Source organism: Pongo abelii, chromosome 10, assembly GCF_028885655.2.
Source record: "Pongo abelii isolate AG06213 chromosome 10, NHGRI_mPonAbe1-v2.0_pri, whole genome shotgun sequence".
Taxonomy (NCBI): Eukaryota; Metazoa; Chordata; class Mammalia; order Primates; family Hominidae; genus Pongo; species Pongo abelii.
Window position 1 is genome coordinate 99,003,648 of NC_071995.2, and position 20,315 is coordinate 99,023,962.

Consider the following 20,315-nt stretch of genomic DNA (forward strand, 5'->3'; position numbering starts at 1 on the left):
AAGGTAAAGATGCCATAATTCTCCTTGTAGAGACAGCCCATGATAGATATCCATAATCAATTCTAGCATTGTCTACCAGTGCTGCTTTGTGCAGACACAGCCTCTTGAACCCAGTCCTCTTGGTCTGGAAACTAGTCGTATACTAGAAGAAACCAAACAGATTGGTAAAGGTTGGGGCAACTGAGTATTTTCCAAAGCGTATTTGAAATTCTGTTCTTGACTCTGATTTTGAGGTTTTGGCTTCACTGTAGGTTTTAATGTGAACCACCTGGACATTGCCCCCCGCTATGCCAGCATTCTCATGGGGATCTCAAATGGAGTGGGAACCCTCTCTGGAATGGTCTGTCCCCTCATTGTCGGTGCAATGACCAGGCACAAGGTAAAGGTCTCCTTTGTGGCTATGGGTTACAATATCAGAGGACTGGAGCTCTACACAAACTTGAGATTTCAACGCTCTACCGCAGTCTGTAAATGTGTATGTCCTTGACCTTGACTGAGTCAGCTGAACTTCTTTTTTTTTTTTCTTTCTTCTTGTGATTTTCAAATCATTGCTTATCAATGGCACCAAGGCTAGTTGTTGTTTTGTTCTATGTTTTCTCAATTGAGGAATAAAAGTCTGGGGAGAGGGGATGGGCCATAGAAACTGTTTAGAGACCCAAAGAAGAAACTGAGGCAGTCAACTTGGGATAAATGAGTTACTGAAGATTGTTTTCTCATTCTCAGTGATTAAACCTTATAGCCTATTTCCATCCATTGCTTAGCATGTTTCAGCATAAAAAGATGAGTGCTATTCTACTTCCTTGTTAAGAATAAAATAAACAGGACATTAATAACCTACCCAGTTGTTACTGAGCCTTTGTGAATTTAGACTAGGGTGGGTGGTAGAGGCAGATCCATCCAGAGTTCAACCACAGCCCACGTGATTTCTTTATCTTTGTCATTGAAACGTTTCAAGATGCTGCTTTCTGCAAATAAGAATTCTTTGATACCATGGGATTTCTTTCCCCCATCTATTTTCTTAGTTGGATTGCCTATTACAAATATAACTTCAGAAGTTTTTTCAGCTTCCTGCAGAAGAAAGTGTGAGATAAATGTTCTTACTTTTTGACAGAAAAGGTAGGATTTTATAGGCAGGGAATTCATGTTTTCCCTCTCTGTTCATGAAACGGTAGGACTGATAACCTGACTATTAAATCCAAGATATCTTCCCCCAACCTTAGACACAAATTCCCATTATTTTTTGACATACTTTTTTTTACACTGAAAATATGATTATAAATAAAGTTCTTGTCAGTCAAGGGTGAGAACTTTAATGGCTCAAATATTGTTATGTATCCAACAACAAGCAAGAAGGAGACTTCTGATATTTAAAACAGCAGGTTCCTAAAACAATTTTAATTTAGCTGACTATGTGAAGGGAAACCCCATTTGAGTATTCAAAAAGCTATGCAATGGTGCTGCAGGTATTAATATTTTTATATGTTGTTTATTTTAAAATGTATTTTCTTGTAATCCCAGCACTTTGGGAGGCCAAGGTGGGCGGATCATGAGGTCAGGAGATTGAGACCATCCTGGCTAACACAGTGAAACCCCATCTCTACTGAAAACACAAAAAATTAGCTGGGCATGGTGGCGGGTGCCTGTAGTCCCAGCTACTCGGAGGCTGAGGCAGGAGAATGGCGTGAACCCAGGAGGCGGAGCTTGCAGTGAGCCGAGATAGCGCCACTGCACTCCAGCCTGGGTGAGAGAGAGAGAGAGAGACTCCATCTCAAAAAAAAAAAAAAAAGAATTTTCTAAATTAAAAAAATACATATTTATTGTTTTGTCTAACTTTCATATTCATTGTTGTCTTAACTTTCATTTTTTAAATTTTTCTTTTAAATTTGGTTTGAATCCTGGATGGTGCTTCTGACACACTTCCTCCTGCCCAAGGAGCAGAGCATCGCCTTCCAAATGGGCAGGTGCTTTTTCACAGTGGAGGCCTCCAGGACATACTAGTAATCTCTAGTTTTAGTTAAAACATTAATTGGCACTTTATTTCCTTACTTAGACCCGTGAAGAATGGCAGAATGTGTTCCTCATAGCAGCACTGGTGCATTACAGTGGTGTGATCTTCTATGGGGTCTTTGCTTCTGGGGAGAAACAGGAGTGGGCTGACCCAGAGAATCTCTCTGAGGAGAAATGTGGAATCATTGACCAGGACGAATTAGCTGAGGAGATAGAACTCAACCATGAGAGTTTTGCGAGTCCCAAAAAGAAGATGTCTTATGGAGCCACCTCCCAGAATTGTGAAGTCCAGAAGAAGGAATGGAAAGGACAGAGAGGAGCGACCCTTGATGAGGAAGAGCCGACATCCTACCAGAATGAAGAGAGAAACTTCTCAGCTATATCCTAATGTCTGAGAGGCACTTCTGTCTTCTCCTTACTTTAGAACCAGAAAGTATCCATACCTATTGCCTTTCTTGTAGCCCAGCTTGCCAGAGGTCCAAATATTGGGAGGGGAGATCTAACCAGCAACAGGGAAAAGAGAAATATTATCTTTCAATAACACGTATAGGTAAGGAGCTGCGCTCAGTTGATAACATAGTTGATAATACATATTTTTTTGAATTGACAGTTGACCCTTCTCTCAAAGAGCTGAACTTATTCAGAAAGGAATGACTAGAAGAAAAAGGAGACAATACCATGTTGTTCAAAGAAACACTGAAGGAAATTGGGATGTTTGGCCAGAAGGAATGTAAACAGTAGCAGTAGCTGCCACCACATCTCTAGGGTAGCCATGCAGAGGAGGGCTTCCTATTCCCAATAAACCCCACGTTGTGGCAGGTGCTTTATAAACACTCTTATTTAATCTCCACACCTTTATGACACACATTTCTTATCCCCATTTTACAACCAAGGAATCTAAAGCAACAAGAAATGAACTTGCCCAAGGTCATCTGCCAGGGTCAGTGCTGAGACTGTTGAAGCTCCCAATAGGTGGCAGTTTTAGGGAAGATTTCCATTCAGTGTAGGGAAGACATTTGTAATAATGAAAACTGAAAATGGAGTAATTGTGAGTAATTCACCGTTTTAGCAGGTGTTGGGGAAGGGAAACATTTGGGTTGATGAGGCAGAGGGGATTCAAATGTGTGAGAGGCTAGATTCAAAGACCCTCAGTGTTCTATGTTATCTGAAGAGTCAAATGGTTCTGTGACTCCATAGTTTTTAAAGTAATAAGGGTCAAAGACTACATGAGACATTCAAATAGGTTTTTTAAGAAAAGCTAAGCAAGAGAGCCAAATTTTTAGGAACCTGATGGTCAAAATAGCTGAAAGCAGTAAACAAGAGATTGGCTATTATATTTCAACTTTCCATAATATTAAGAATGTAGCTAAATGATGTCCCAAACTACTTATAAACTTTTAAGACATTTAATAATTTAAGAAGTAGGTTCATGTGTTTTCTTAGGTAAAGTTCTCCTGAAAGAATTTTCTATTTTTAAAAAATGTATCTCTTTAGCCTTTTCTGCTGGAGATTATATTAGGAAGTTTCATCAGATTATACAAAATTATGATTTTGTATCAAAAGTATTCATGATGACTGTATTTGGAATGATATTCAGGGAAATCACAATAATATAGCGGTAGTTATACAGAGAAATACTGCAATGAAAACATTTGGGACAATTAGACCTACAGTTACCGTTGAAAAATTCACCTTTGATTGCATAAGGCAATCACATGGATACTTTTAGATATATTTAAAATTTTAACGTTGGCATCTAAAGGGTTATTTGAAAATAAAATTATTTTCCTGTTCATTGGTTTTGAAAATTTTATTTCTACTTTTGGAAGAAAAATATAATACGGAAAAAATTATAGATTTACTTGTATTTATTATTGTAAAGTGTTTTTTTTTTTTTCCTAATTTCTCCCACATGTATTTCTTGGTCCCTAGTGATACTAGCTGAGTTGTAGTGTATTTTATAAATGGAATAATCTTGGGGAAAAATTGCAATTCTTCATTAAATAATATTCTTTATGTCACTAGCATACAATTTATGTTAGTAGACATCTTTAAATCTCTTTAATGAGTGAATCCATGCAAACCCCATAAAACAGTTCCTAGCATGCAGAAAATGTCCAAGTAAATAGCTGTCATCATCATTATCTTTTAACATTTTGGGGGACTTTCCAGTTGAAAAGAAAACGTGCTATGTCATTTTTATCCATTATCCCTGGAACTTACTGTGAAAGTTGTGCTGTTTTCTAAGTAAAATAAAAAATAAAAAATTAGCAATTTATGATAGCCAGTGTTTTATTTTGTGTGTGTGTTAATAAAGTCAAATAATTGTATTTTAAAAACTCATGATAATCCTTAAGGTAGTATTGTATATTGTGACACAAAGTTGTATTTATCACATTGTTTGAAGTTGGTGTCACATGCAGAAAATCCACATTTTTCCTGTAACTTGCCCTTATAATGTATATATATTTTTTAAATGAAGTCATGGATCAAGGTGTTAAAAACTAAAAAATACATTATTTTGTTGTGATGGGTTTTTCTCTGTATAGGTTGCAATGGATAAATAATTACATCTTAACACCAGACAGATGCCATTTGCAAGTCATTGTACATTTTGCCGCAAATGTCCATTTCTAGGTCAATTCATGGATGCAAACCATGGAAGCTAGCAGGAAGGGAAGGAGGCCTGTAGGTGCAGGGTTCTTGAGACAAGAAAGATCTGATGATCCTTTCCAAACAATCAAAGTTTTGGAAATTCCTTAATATGACAAGAAAAGTAAGTATTAAAGAAATAATGGCCTATTCGTTATCCCTGTCTGGATGTTAAATTCAACAGGTAAAAATTGGAACCTACTATGTGTATTTCTATTTTACTCTGCCTCCTCCCAACCCCAATAAATTTGTTTTTCTTTCTCTATTTCTTATCTCGGTCACATTATCTTTTGCTCAAGCTAGAATTCTTAGAGTCATCCTTGACTTAAAATATTTTTCCCTTTCTCTCTCTTCTCTGCCAAGTTCATGTAATTTAATTTTCAATCTGTAGATCTATGGCTTACATCAGCTTGGGAAAACTCTCTCCATTACCTCTTAATATACTGCTTTTGCTCCATTCTGTCTCTACTGTTTTGCTGGGCATTCAGTTAAATGTATTCTAGACTGTATGTAGGTCTCTGATCACCTGTTCTGTATTTTCCAATGCTTTGCCTCTTTATATGTCATGCTGGATATCTTCTCCTGACTTATTTTTCAGTTCTTTATCTCTCTCTCTTCAGTGAAGTCTAACCTGTAAAAATTCATCCATCGTGTTCTTAATCTTAGTGATTGTATTTTCAGTTCTAGAATTTTTATTGTTTTTTTTTTCGTTTCTGCTATGTCTTTTAAAAAATATTTCCAGCTCTCTGCTGAAATTTTCAATACCGTATTTTATTTTCTGGGACATAGTAAGCTAATTATTTTAAAGTCTGCTTAGTGCCAATATTCGGAGACCATGTTAGTCTCTTTTGTTGTTGTTGTTGGTTTTGCTGTTCCTTATTCATACTCTCTTAACTGCATCTATGCCTGGTTTTCTTTGGTTTTATCAGACATTGCATTTGAAAAATTATTTGTAGAAATAATTTTTAGCAATTTTAGCCATGAAATAATGCTGCTTCTTCCTTTTTTTTTTTTCCTTCCAGGAGGTTTTTGTTTGCTTCTTTCATGAGCCTAAGGGCATTAACAGTCTGGGATCACCTTAGTACAGTTGCAGGGCCTTAGGTATTTTGTGCTATCCAGATGATTTGAAGCTGGACAACAGGATGTATGAAGGCTCTTTAACTTCCTGTTCACCCTTACTGCTAGAGCATAATACTTCAGGGTCCCAACCCACACTACAATGTTTTTACCAGGATCCAACTCTTGTTTCTATACCAGGCCATCAAAGACACTGCTCAGCCATCAAACCCTGGCTTTGTTAGAATTAACAAATCCTCCCAGGAGAAAAGAGTCACTTCTCTGGATTTTCATCTTCTGTCAGACGTCAGATGGTAGCCTGGAAATTTTTCACTACCATTTTGGCTTTTCAATGCTTTTGAGCAGAATTAAATTTTTTTTTTTTTTTTTTTTTTTTTTTTTTTTTTTTTAGTTCAGCTTTTCTAGTAGGAAGGTTGGTCTGAATTACCTAGTCTGTCATTAACAAATGCTGAAATATCTTTTAATTTTAACTTCACAAGTTCTCTCAAACTAATCTACCTCCTTAGGGAGAGTGTGATAACAAATTAAACTTAGATCTCAGTGGTTTAATATAGTAAATGTTTAGTTCTCTCTTGTGTTACAAGTTGAATGTGGGTTGGTTGGGGTCAGGTGGAGGGGAGGCTTGTTCCAGACAGTCACTCAGGTATTCAGGATGTATTTTCTCCATTCAGCATCTTGTAGTCAATTATTGGGAACATATAAATTCTGATATCACCATGAAAGGGGAAGGGAGAAGGAGGCACACTGGGTTTTACTGCTTCACTCGGAAGCAACACAATCGCTTTTGGTTGTAGTCCATTGACCTACGCTAGCTACATAGCCCCAGCCTAACTTCAAGAGTGGCTAGGAAACAAAGGGGAACATGTAGATTGCTGAGCAAGCATGAATTACACCTTCCATTCATCTCTAGCCTTGGTTCTGGGTCTTATGAACTCTCACTTAGCACATTGAAATAGTTTTCTAACCCCAACTGTTATAAATGATGTAAACCTGCTATGTGTCATTCTGAGAGATCTGAACTAGGTTGTAAGGAGCAAATCTTTGTAGGGAAAGGGGCCGTGAGCTTCCTCCAGGGAGGACCAGAGGCCTTAAAAATATCAATTCCCTGGAATAAAATAGATTATGGCCTGATTCTAACTTGAACTAATAACCACGTGGGCCAAACTGAAGGGGCAGTGAAGTTGACTTTTCTTTTAGATTACAAGCAGTACTGTATCCCAGGCCTTATACTAAATCCTTTCCATACATAATCTCATTTAATTCTCATGGCAACCCAGTGACAAAGGGTTAATGATTTATTCCCAAGCATTTATTAATAAGTAAATGGTATTTCAGAGAAGAATTTGAAGTCAGATCCCTAAACGCCATATTTTAATCTTAATTCTTAATTAAGACTAATAATCTATTCTTAATTTTTAAATTCTTTAACCATAAGTCTAATTAAGATCAAACTCATATTTTAATCTAATCTTAGTTGAATCATAATCTTAATCCTTAATCTTTAATCTGTTCTCTATGGCTTCTACTCGCTAGCAGTAATTCCAGACAGTGGTGTTCTCAAAGTCAAGAGTGTTCCAGTTACTTCAGTGAAGTATGATCAAAGTGACGGAATGAGCTCTGGCAGTTTACTCTAGACCCAAGGAGATAGGAACAGGTGAAAAGCCAGATGAACGTGTGAGATCTTTTTTCTCATCAACTGCTGGACTGCAGAGAACCAGGGGCCCCTGTATTTCCCCTATTTCCATAGCTACACACATAGGTAAGATAGGAAAGTTGAACCCAACGCTTACTGGGTGTGTTTGTGTTGAGTGAGGGTTGGTTTGCAAGGGGCTGATTTTTTCCCAGGAATCCCAAATATAGACACAACAAACATGCAGCCACACAGTACATGCCTTGCATAAACTGGTTGCTCAACCAGTATGATCTTCAAAATCTGATGTGGTGTTTAAGGAGATTATGCTGGTGATGGCACTCAGGTTGTCTTGTTAAACATGGCAGAAAAAATGCAGTCATTTCTAGCTGATTTCTAAAATTAAAATAAAAAAACACATAAACTTGCCAGGACAAAGTGAAAGAGGGAGAAAAATCACGTTTAGAAAGCTGAATGGGGATGCATGAGTCTTAACTGACTTCAGCAGAACTGAGTGAAAAAGAAGAAAGCTCTTTCATGTTACTGCACCCAAGAAAAGTTTAAAATGGAAGGTACCAGCACCAGGTACCTCTGGAGGACAGAGTGAAGAGTGGAGTGGGGTTGGAGAAGGAGGACTGAGAACATAAGGACTGGTTGAAAGTTATCATTATCAGATTTAGCAATGCTGTTGAAAGGGCATGTAAGAAGCAGTTATCACCCAAGGGTCTCTCTCCCACCAGCTCAACCAAGAAACTGCCCCTCCCCATACCTAGTGGAAAACAGGAAGTTCATTTTCTGGATGGGGGCACTCTGGATTCAAGAACACCCATCACAGCTGAGTATCGGCTCCAAAAGCTAGAGAGTTTGGTCCATTTTGGTTACTGATGTATCTCAAGTATCTAGAGATGCCTGGCATTTAATAGCCACCTGGTAATTATTTTTCAAATGCATGCATGAATGAATGAACCTTATTATACACAGGGAAATTAATCAAAAGTTTGCATACTGAACACTGAAAGCTTCCAGCTGCCTTCTTGGGCTGAGCTTCCAAAATGCTGCCAGTCAGAATCATATCCCCTAGGCAGGAGATTATAGGATTCATGGGATGAGTGGTGGGAACTCACAAATAAGTAAAAGGGCTTATAGCTATTGACATTTGGGGCTTTTCCCATCAAAATAAAGTGATCCTTGCCTAGTCACTCCCTGTGGGACCTACCTACTAAGCCCTGCCCAAGGGAATTATTCATTCATTCATTCATTTATTCATTCAATAATTTTTTTTTTTTTTTTGAGACAGGATTTCACTCTGTCATCCAGGTTGGAGTGCAGTGGCACCATCATGGCTCACTGCAGCCTTGACCTCCTGGGCTCAAGCGATCCTCCCACCTCAGCCTCCTGAGTAGCTGGGACTACAGGCATGTGCCACCCACCTAGCTAAGTTCAACAACTATTTAGCACCTGTAATGAGCACCTCTAATATTCTAGGCATTAGGGCTAGAAAATAAGTAAACAAAATAGGTCTCTGCTCTTACGGAGCTTATATTCTGGGGGAAGGCACAAAAAATAAGGCCTTTAATGAGTAAAACCAGGACACAGTATGTCAGTGCTAAGTGCTGAGAACAAACATAAAACCAGGTAAGGGGGGGTGGGGAATATGAGGGATGATGTGTTAGGTCAAGTGTCCAGGGATAATGTGATCTTTGAGTACAGAACTGAAGGCTGTGAGGAAGCAAGTCAAGTGCATTTTGGGGGAAAGGGTTCCAGGCAAAGGAAAAAACAAGGACAAAGGTCCTCAAGTGGGGACATGATGGGCATATTTAAAGAACACTAAGTCCCTTAAAGTACTCAGGTTCTGGACATGTTTCGAAGGAAGAGGGAACATTTTCTGAGAGGCAGAAGACTGGGGAGGAGCAGGACAATACTGGGGGAAGGAACTTGGAATTTTGACTTGTTTGATTTTAGAGCTTTCCTTGCCTATTGATATCTCAGTGGCAGTATCAGGTAGGCAGTGGAAATACAGTCTAGGATTCAGGCCAGAAGTCAGAGCTAGAGTTGTACATGGTGAGTCACTATCACATCACATAGTTGGTCTGTAAAGCCAGGAGACCACATGAGATCATCAAGGTTCCAGTGCAGAGAAGAACACGACTGAGCCCTGGGGACACTCCAACATAGAGAGATCAGGAAGACGAGAAGGAGCAAGTAGAAGAGATAGAAAAAGGGAGATAGAGGGTGGGGGTGATGAAACCCCAAGAGAGTGGTGTCCTGTGGCTAAGTGAAGCAAGTGTGGTGTGGAGGAGTGCATGGTCCATGTGTCAAAGCTTCTGGGAGATCAAGGAAGATGAGGACTGAGGATGGGCCATTGGATTCAGCAACATGGAGATCATTGGTGACTTGACAGGGGCAGTTTTAATATAGTGGTGATGACAAAAGTCCTGAACAGTATGTGTTTAATCAAGGGTGAGCGTTTTATTGTTTTCCTCTTACTTATGAACAGACAGCCAAGGATTGCCAGATAGTTCGGGGAAGTTTCCAATATGAAAGACAGAGACCAACGAAAACAGGAAGAAAGGTACTTGGAGGAAACCAGGTATCATAGGGAATAGAACAAACGTGAACTTCAAAGAGAAGAAAAGATACTGCAAGCTTGAGACAAAAATAGAATTCTAGTTTCAAAAAAGGAAGATACATTCAGAGGAGAAGAGATTGGGCTAGAGAGAATCTTGAGTCTAGGAGGTCAGTTAGGAGTCTATTACAACAATTTAGAAATGAGAGCCTAGACTAGGATTCAGGGAATGGAAATGGGAAAAGAGGCTTGTTAGAGAAAACCTAAAAAAAAATTTTTTTTCTAATTGGGTGTAGTGGCGCACACTTGTAGCCCCACCTTGGGAGGCCTAGGCAGGTGGATGGCTTGAGGCCGGGAGTTTGAGACCAGCCTGGGCATCATAGTGAGAACCCATCTCTACCAAAAAATTAAAAAAAATTAGCTGGGCATGGTGGCATGTGACTGTAGTCTCAGCTACTTGAGAGGCTGAGGCGGGAGGATTGCTTGTGCCTAGGAGTTTGAGGCTGCAATGAGCTGCGATCATGCTACTGCACTCTAGCTTAGGCAACAAAGTAAGACCGTGTTGAGGTCTTACTTTGACTCCTTTGACCTCTTCAAAAAAAGAATGAGGGGGAAACCTCCCCCTTTTTTTCCTAAAACGTATAATATATGCTTCTTGTAGAAAAGCTTCAATATATAGAACATGTATTGAAGAGAATAAAAATGACCCTAGTATTACAGCCGATTTAATAACTCTTGAATTCCTCAAGCAATCCTCTTGCCTCAGCCTTCCAAAGTGCTGAAATTACAGGCATGAGCCACCAATCCCGGCGTCAGATTTAATAACTCTTAACATTCAGGCTTGTATGCCTCTAGTCTTTTCTCTATGCCAGGGGTGTCCAATCTTTTGGCTTCCCTGGGCCATACTGGAAGAATTGTCTTAGGCCACACATAAAATACACTAACACTAATGATAGCTGATGAGCTAAAAAAAAAAAAAAAAACCGCAGAAAAACTCACTTTTTAATAAATTTGTGTTGGGCCACATTCAAATCTGTCCTGGGCCACATGCGGCCCATAGGTCATGGGCTGGACAAGCTTGCTCTACACACGTATTTTTGAACAAAATTGGGATCATACTATAGCTACAGTTTTCTATCCTACTTTTTGCACTTAACCATACATAATAAGTCCTCATGTATTTAAATATTCTTTGAGAACACAATTTTAAAAAATTCACATACAATAAAATGCACAAATCAGGTTTACTGCTTCGTTGATTTTTACCTTCGTATACATATACCTGTGTAAACAGTCCTCAATGGTAACCACTGTTCTGATTTCTATTATTGTGGATAAATTTTTTCTGAACTTAAGCTTCATATAAATGGAATCATACAGAATCAGCTCTTTTGAATCCTATTCCTTTCCTTCAGTTAATGTTTTTAAAATTGATCCATGTTTTGTGTTTATCAGTGGTTCATTTTTTAATAGATGCGTCATACTGCATTGTATGGGTATACCAAAATTTGTTTACTTATTCTATTGATAGCCATTTGCGTTGTTTCCAATTTTTGGGGGGGAAGGGTGTTATAAATAAAGCTTATATAAGTATTCTTGTATTTTTGTGAACATGTTTTTATTTCTTTAGGGACAGAATTGCTGGATCCTAGGGCAGGTATATGTTTAGCTTTATAAGACACTGCCAAACACTTTTCCATAGTGCTTGTACCATTTCACTTTTCTACCATTTATGAATTCGAGTTCCAATTACTCCACATTCTCATCAGTGAGAACACGATTTTAATGACCAAACGTGTAACAGCTGGACTAGTTGTTAGATGTTTAGATGTCAGTTGTTAGATGCTTTAGAGAGTTTCTACATTTTCACCATTATAAATAGTAATAATGAAGTTCTTGACTATAAATCCTTGACTTCACCTGTAAGAGATATTTTCAAGGGAAAATTAACCCGACTTTTTATTTCTATATGGTATATCATTCAGTGAGTAACTGGTTAAATTTACTAGCAACAATAATAGAACAGATAATGTAAAAGTGCAGCTGACTGAAAAACTTTGATGGGCATTTCTTCCATAGTTACATTTGAAGTGAACAGATGACAAATTCCAGGGCTCGAAAGCACTTCAAACACAAGAATAACCCAAGGTAATAGTATCTCTATTTCTCCGCGCTCCTTTCCCTTCCCTTCCCTCCCTTCCTCTTCCCTTCTCTTTCTTCTCCTGCTCTCTCCTCTTCTTCTCTACTTTTCTTTTCTCCTCTCTCTTCCTCTCTCTCTTCTTACCTCTCTCTTTCCCCATACTTACATCCATTCATCATGTCTGGATTCTGAAATAAAGTTTGAGTTAAGCCATATCACAAAAACATGCTACTGACTTGAGAGAACTTTGATCCTTTCAACCATCTGTGTGGTAGCATTTGCAGAAACGTGGCAGCCAGGCTTGAGAGGAACTGCCAGGTGAATCCACTTCCCTTTCCTCCTCAGCTTTCTCCAGTGGGGCTGGAAGGCATGGCCCTTTCAGCCAGGGCTCATGGCAGAGCAGTACTAACCTCCCTTATCAAAACTGGGGAAGGGGCCGGGCGTGGTGGCTCACGCCTGTAATCCTAGCACTTTGGGAGGCCGAGGCGGGAGGATTCACGAGGTCAGCAGATCGAGACCATCCTGGCTAACACGGAGAAACCCCGTCTCTACTAAAAATACAAAAAATTAGCCGGGCGTGGTGGCGGGCGCCTGTAGTCCCAGCTACTGGGGAGGCTGAGGCAGGAGAATGGCGTGAACCCGGGAGGCGGAGCTTGCAGCGAGCCGAGATTGCGCCACTGTACTCCAGCCTGGGTGACAGAGCGAGACTCTGTCTCAAAAAAAAAAAAAAAAAAAAAAAAAAACTGGAGAAGGAGGCAGAGCTTTTCTGGTAAACCTCCCTCTTTGCCACACATTTCCTATGGAAACACTGTCACGGGGACGGAGGAGCTGTTATAATGAGATCATGAAGCCAGAGAAGCCATGGTTGTTCTGGATAGTGTTGGTGTGCGAGTAGCTATCTCAAGTGCCTTGAGGTGAGACCTTTAGAATTCTCAGTTTGGGGTCCATGGGAAGGGTCTCCAGAAAACTCTCAGAAAATATGAACTAAACCTAAGGGTATATGTGCACATTCTTCTGAGAAGAGGGTCTGTCTACACAGTAGACCCTTGAACAACGTGGGTTTGAACTGCATGGGTCCACTTATACACATATATATTTCAATTAAAGTTATATCAGCCGGGTGCGGTGGCTCACGCCTGTAATCCCAGCACTTTGGGAGGCCGAGGCCGGTGGATCACGAGGTCAGGAGTTCGAGACCAGCCTGGCCAAGACGGCAAAACCCCGTTTCTACTACAAATACAAAAATTCCCTGGGCGTGGTGGTGGGCGCCCGTAATCCCAGCTACTCGGGATGCTGAGGCAGGAGAATTGCTTGAACCTGGGAGGCAGAGGTTGCAGTGAGCCGAGATCGCGCCACAGCGCTCTAGCCTGGGTGACAGAGCAAGACTCCGTCTCAAAAAAAAAAAAAAAAAGAAGTTATATGAAGTGTGCCTACCTCTCCTGCCTCCCCTTTCACTCTTCTACCTCTTTTACCTCTTCTGCCTCTCCCACCACTAAGACAGCAAGACCAACCCCTCCTCTTCCTCCTCCTTCTAAACTTACTCAACACGAAGATGATGAGGATAAGATCTTTATGATGATCCACTTCCACTTAATAAATAGTAAATAGTAAATAAATTGTCTCTGTCTTATAACTTTCTTAACAACATTTCTTTTTCTTTAGCTACTTTATAGTAGCTTTGTTCTCCTGCTCTCTCCTCTTCTCCTCTACTTTTCTTTTCTCCTCTATATTTTATATATATGAATATATACACACACACATTATATAATACATGTAGTGTACAAAATATGCATTAATAGAGTGTATATGTTATTGGTAAGGCTTTGAGTCAGCAGTAGGCTATTAGTTATGTTCCTGGGGAATCAAAAGTTATATGCAGATTTTTGACTGCGTGTCAGTGCTTCTGACCACTACCTTGTTCAAGGGTCAACTGTATTCTATAGCTGTCACCATATTCTCAAAGTTATCCAAGGGCCAAAAGAGGCTAAGATTTCCCAGAATGAGCTACAGATAATGTGCTAAGCTGAAGGAAACCTAATAATTATGTAGTGGCTTTGTGACCACTGCCTGAGATGCCCTTTGTGAAAAAGCCTAATTATTTGGCTTAAGCATCTGACTTTCTCTTTTCACTTTCTTTTTTCCTCATCTGACTTCCTTGGTTTATTCTCTATCATATTTCACCTGTATCCTTCCTTCATTTGGAGTTGTCTTCTCTTTCTTGTCCTTCTCCATATCTCTCTTCTTCTTTCTCTAATGCAATAGATAACCAGAGGAGTTTGGCTTATAGTGGTGAGGTGGTCAGGTAGGTGAGAACATGTTCGATTGATTCCTCTTTCATATTTCCCACCATTCTAAATAGTGAATATAAGATATTAGAATTAAATAGATAAAGTCATTTTGAAAGAGTCTGCATAGTTTCCTCTCAAGCCATGTAACATCTGACTATAATATAAAGCATAGTGATGAACACCCCAGAAGGATAATGCTAACATCCTTCAGAAATTAATGGGAAATACTATGAATACTGTGAATAAACAGCCATAAATTATGGCTGGTTAAATCTTGTTACTTAAAGAACTATTTAAAAAATAATGCTACTTATATAACCAAAATGAATCTCATTTTTCTGAAAATCAAATAATTATGCACAGCAAGGGCAAACATCTTGGCTTTTGCTAACTACAGAATTTTTTGACAAAATAGCTTTTTATGTTTTCAGAGTGCTGGTTGTTTTAAAGTTGTTTCCAAGATTGCATGCCCAAAGATCATCATCTTTAATTTCTTTTTTTTCTTTAGCAGTTTCAACTGAAAGATCAGTTTTCAATCTTTCACATTTTAAAAAATGATGTAATGCTTCCTTGATTATTTCAGCAGAACATAGAATCAGAATAACACAGTTTAGAGTTCTCAGATACTTCCTTTTTAATCTTCTTTAGGAACATATTTCATAATGAGTTCTGGCCTAAAATGTGATCCTGGTTTTCATCAGATTTCAAAAGTTCTATTCTCAGCTAAAATGAGGTAGAAAGTCAAATGACTTTTGGCTTTTTAATTTAGTGTTCGTGGTTTCACACAGTTTTAATATGTTTGAGGACAAGATTTCATTTTGAGGAGAAGGGTTTAAAGCCCCAGTAATCCAACATAGCCCTGTGAGTTGCACTTTCTCAAATGGAGGCTATAATATTTTTATATTTTTTAGAAAGATTGATTAAGACCATGGTTCTTATGGATAAATCCATCAACGTATGTGGGACAAAATTGGTCTTTAAAACATATAAATGTTATTTTGCTCCCTATTTAAAGCTCCGAAGATGCCTGTATCACTTGTCTATCACTGCACAACACACCATCACTGTTTTTATGTTGTTAGAACACAAAACTATTTTCTCATAATTCTGTGGGTTGGGCTCAGCTAGGTGGTTGGTCTGCTGGTCTCCCCGGTCACTCTTGTGACTACAGTCATCTCAAGCTCGACTGAGGTTGGGTGGACTAGACAGCCTCCCAGGGAGCTGATGCTATTTGTTGATCATGGTGCTCTGGTTCTCCTCCAAATGGCACTCATGCCCTAGTTGGCTAGATTAATTTTTTTTTTTTACATGATGGACTCAGAGCAGCATTGTAAGGAAAGATGAAAGCTGCAGGGCCTCAATGTCACTTCTTCCACATTCTCTTGGTTACAGGGCCAGACCTAGTTCAAGGAGAAGAAAAATGGACTTTACCTCTTAAAGAGAGGAGCCTCAAAGTCACATTGCAAAGGAGCATCCATAGAGAGATACGAAGATTGTTTGGTCATCTTTGCAAACCAACTACCATAGCTCTTCCTCACAGGTAGAACAGAAAACAAATATTTACTATGGCCTACAAGTCCGCACATCACCTGATGCCTGCCTTCCTTTTCAATCTTCTATTGTTCTACTCATCCTGTTTTTTCACAGGCCTTCTTTCCATTATTCAAACTAGCCCACCTTGCAGTTCCCTCGTCTAAAGTGCTCCTTCCTTAAATCTTGGCTCCTTCTCACCATTCAGTTCTCAGTTCAATGTCATTTCCTCAGAATGTTTAAAGTTGCCTCTTCAACTTTCTTAGCTTCTTTTTGTTTTATTACTGTATGCACTTTTATCTATTTTATTTATCACTCTCTGAAATTACCTTATTATTTATTTACTTATTTATCTTTAAATTTTGATAGTTTTTTGGGGGAACAGGTGGTGTTCAGTTACATGGATGAGTTCTTTAGTGGTGATTTCTGGGATTTCAGTGCATGCATCACCCAAGCAGTGTACACTGTACCCAACGTGTAGTCTTTTACCACTCACCCACCTCCCACGTTTTCCCTTCAGTCCCTAAAGTCCATTGTATCATTCTTTATTATTATTATTATTATTGTTATTTGAGATGGAGTCTCACTCTGTCACCAGGCTGGAGTGCAGTGGCGTGATCTTGGCTCACTGCAACCTCTGCCTCCTGGGTTGAAGTGATTCTCCTGCCTCAGCCTCCCAAGTAGCTGGGACTACAAGCACGTGTCACCATGCCCAGCTAATTTTTGTATTTTTAGTAAAGACGGGTTTCACCATGTTGGCCAGGATGGTCTTGATCTCTTGACCTCATGATCCGCCCGCCTGGGCCTCCCAAAGTGCTGTGATTTCAGGTGTGAGCCACTGCGCCTGGCCATTGTATCATTCTTATGCCTTTGTGTCCTCACAGCTTAGCTCCCACTAATAAATGAGAACATATGATGTTTGGTTTTCCATTCCTGAGTTACTTCGCTTAGAATAATGGTCTCTAATTCCATCCAGGTTGCTGTGAATGCCATTATTTATTTCATTCCTTTTTATGGCTGAGTAGTAATTCCATGGTGTGTGTGTGTGTGTGTGTGTGTATGTGTGTGTATATATATGTATATATGTATATATGTGTATATATGTATATATGTGTATATATGTACATATGTATATATATGTATATATATCACATTTTCTTTATCTACACGTTGATTGATGGGCATTTGGGCTGGTTCCATATTTTTGTGATTGCAAATTTTGCTGCTATAAAACTGCATGTGCAAGTGTCTTTGAAATTGCCTTATTAAAAATATGCTTATTGCTTATTTTCCTACTAGGATACAAGTTCTATGAAAGCTAGGGCTTTGTCTGTTTTGTTTATTTATTCTATGTGCAGGGACTAAAATAGGACTATAATAATTGTTCTCAACATTAACTACACTTTGGAACCACTCAGAGGGTGCACCCAGGCTGCACTCCAGACAACTGGTGGTGCCAAGTGATCTCAAAGTGCAGCTAAGGTTAAGAACCACTGGCCTTGCCTGAAAAACTTTATAGAAGAGATAGAAATAGGACTAAGTCTTAGAATGTAAGATTTCAACAGGTGGAGGAAATGCGGCCTTCCTGTCAGGGTAGGCATAGGAGAAACAAAGAGGATAGGAAACGGAAGTTGCACAGTGAGCAATGCCAAGACAAGCCCTGTAAACTTGATTTAGTAAGCAGTTGCTACCTTGATTATTCTTCCTGAATTTTCCAAGCAAGCTCTGATTTGAAATATTTTATTCCATTTTCCACTTAAACCAACACAACATCTTTTAACATTTCAGCATCCAAACTTCATTTCTTTTTCTTTCTTTCTTTCTTTTTTTTTTTTTTTTGATAGGATCTTGCTCTGTTGCTTAGGCTGGAGTGCAGTGGCATAATCATGGCTCCTGCAGCCTCCACCTCGCAGGGCCCAAGCAATCTTCCCAGCTCAGCCTCCCAAGTAGCTGGGACTATAGTCACACACCACCACGGCTGACTAAATTTTTGTAGAGATGGGGTCTCTCTTCATTGCCTGGGTTCAAGTGATTCTCCCACCTCAGCCTCCCAAACTGCTGGGATTATAGGCATGAGCTACCTGACCCCCAAACTCCATTTTAAATGCCTGGAGGAAGCCACGCTAGATTTTGTTAAATTGATCAATGTTAGTGTTTACCCAGAACAATTTAACTCAAAAGAGTAAGGCCACCCTTTTCTTATAGCCGTGACACTACTGAGCCATCATCAGGGGTTGTGACTTGCTTCTTTCTTCCAAATGCCTCTCAGATCTACCTGTGACTTTCTGTCCCCATTACCATGAGCCATTTCCGCTTTACCGGATAAAGGTAGCAGCCTGGCTGAGGTTTCCACCTCTTTCCTCTTCCTGTCTCCAATCTCCAATCTGTTCTAACAGATCAATTATAAGACACCACTCTCATCGCTTCTATGCCCTCCTTAAGAACCTAGAGTGGCTTCCTCCAGGCATTTCCCATATTAGGGAATATATTTTCTGAAGAAAAATACAGGAATTATCACCTGATGCATGCAGTTTATTTGGTAGAAAAAAACTTTGAAAACTTGGATTTATGGGTAGGAGGTATGGGAGCAAAAAGGGGAATACCTAGTGGTGAGAAATTTGGGGACAACTACTCTAAACAGCTGCCTAAGAGGATCTTGATTAGAGCAGTTGGTTAATTACTGAGAAATTCCAGGAAAAAAAAAAGCTGCATTCTAAATAAACGTTTATCATCACATAACATTTGACTAGTCTGTTCAAAGGTTTCTGTTGCAACTCATTCTGGCAGCACTTGTGTAAAACCAAGGTAGAGCAGTAAGTGACAAAGGTTTTATTTATCTCCTGTTATTATCTGTTGACTTTTAAAGGGCTCAGTAATGAACAGCTGCAGATTAGCTAACCCGTGGGAAGGGTGAAGCAATGTCTTGTGAGGCCCAAGGTTCCCGTCAGCCCCTTTGGAGCCCTCCAAGCCACTCAAGGTCATGGGCTTATACTGAGAGAGAACACCTCAATGAACCCTTTTATTGTAGAGCTATGTGAATGAGGCCCAAAGAGTGGAAGGAATGTATTCAAAGCCACACCATTAGATAAGAATCTGGCCAACGTAAAATGAAACTACTAATTTGAGAGAGTTCACATTAATTGTGCTCTGATCAAACCAGACACTTTCTGTATATTATATCCTCTCTTCAGTACTGCAGTCTTGTGATATAGGTATTATTTTTCCCATTTTATATTCAAGAGACCTGAGACTCACAGAGACCAAGTATTAATATCTCACCCAACGTCCCAAGTAAATGGCAGAGCTGGGATTCCAATCTAATATCTTTGACTATGAAAACATTTGATCACATTTTCTGAATTATAATGTCTCCAAATGGAAAAAATTTCTTTCTGTATAAGCCTCATAGTTCCTGTTCTTTGGAATTTACAAACAATGATGATGATGATGATAATAATAATAATAATAATAATAACAACTTATATTTGCTGGGTGTCTACCAGTAATAGCAGGCATTGTCATAGCTTCTGGGAATACATAAGTGAATAGAAGAAAGAAAAATTCCTGAACATAACATATAAGCAATTTCTGTAGTTTTTTGTTTTAAAGGGTGGTAAGTGTGATGAGGAAAATAAATAGGGCAAGATAAAGGGGAATGAAAATATTTGAGAGTGTGGCAAGTTCAAAAAGGAGAATCAGGGAAGGCTTCGCTAAGAAGGTGATACTGGAGCAAAGACCTGAAGGACGTCAAGATGCAGATATCTGGAGTGAAATCTTTGAGGCAGACAGAAGAGGATGTGCAAAGGCCCTGAGGTGGAAACATGCCCTGTGGATTTGAGGACATCGAGATGATTACTGTGACTAGAATGATTACAGTAAAAGGGAGAATGGTGGGACATGAGGTGAGGCGAAATGGGAGCCAGATTGTGTGGGGCCTTGTAAGCCATGGTAAAGATGTTGGCTCTTAATTCTTTGTGAAAGGAGGGAATCCTTTGCAGGGTGTTTCGCAGGGTAGAGACAAGATCTGGCTTCCAAATTAAAAATATTCCTCTGGCTGTTGTGTTGAGGAAAGTCAAGGGTAAGAAGGACAGTGAGACCACATAGAAATCTACTTCAAATATCTAGATGAGGCCGGGCGTGGTGGCTCACACCTGTAATCCCAGCACTTCGGGAGGCCGAGTTGGGAGGATCACCTAAGGTCAAGAGTTCAAAACCAGCCTGGCCAACATTGTGAAACCCCGTCTCTATTAAAAATAAAAAATTATCCAGGTGTGGTGGCACATGCCTGTAGTCCCAGCTACTCGGGAGATTGAGACAGGAGAATCACTTGAACCCGGAGGCAGAGGCTGCAGTGAGCTGAGATCACACCATTGCACTTCAGCCTGGGTGAGACCGTAAGATTCCATCTAAAAAAAAAAAAAAACA

At 39.5% G+C, this 20,315-nt stretch overlaps 1 protein-coding gene across 2 annotated transcripts in view; it reads left to right on the plus strand.

Annotated features, from left to right (window-relative positions):
• Nucleotides 1-4,281, plus strand: part of SLC17A8 (solute carrier family 17 member 8) — a 65,594-nt gene extending 61,313 nt beyond the window's left edge. For both annotated transcript variants that reach the window (XM_002823631.2, XM_002823632.2), the window contains 2 exons: nucleotides 252-379; nucleotides 2,051-4,281. In XM_002823631.2, coding sequence (XP_002823677.2) covers nucleotides 252-379; nucleotides 2,051-2,395 — 473 coding nt within the window. In that variant the 3' untranslated portion in view covers nucleotides 2,396-4,281. The remainder of the gene's footprint in view (nucleotides 1-251; nucleotides 380-2,050) is intronic.
• Nucleotides 4,282-20,315: the final 16,034 nt, after the last annotated feature.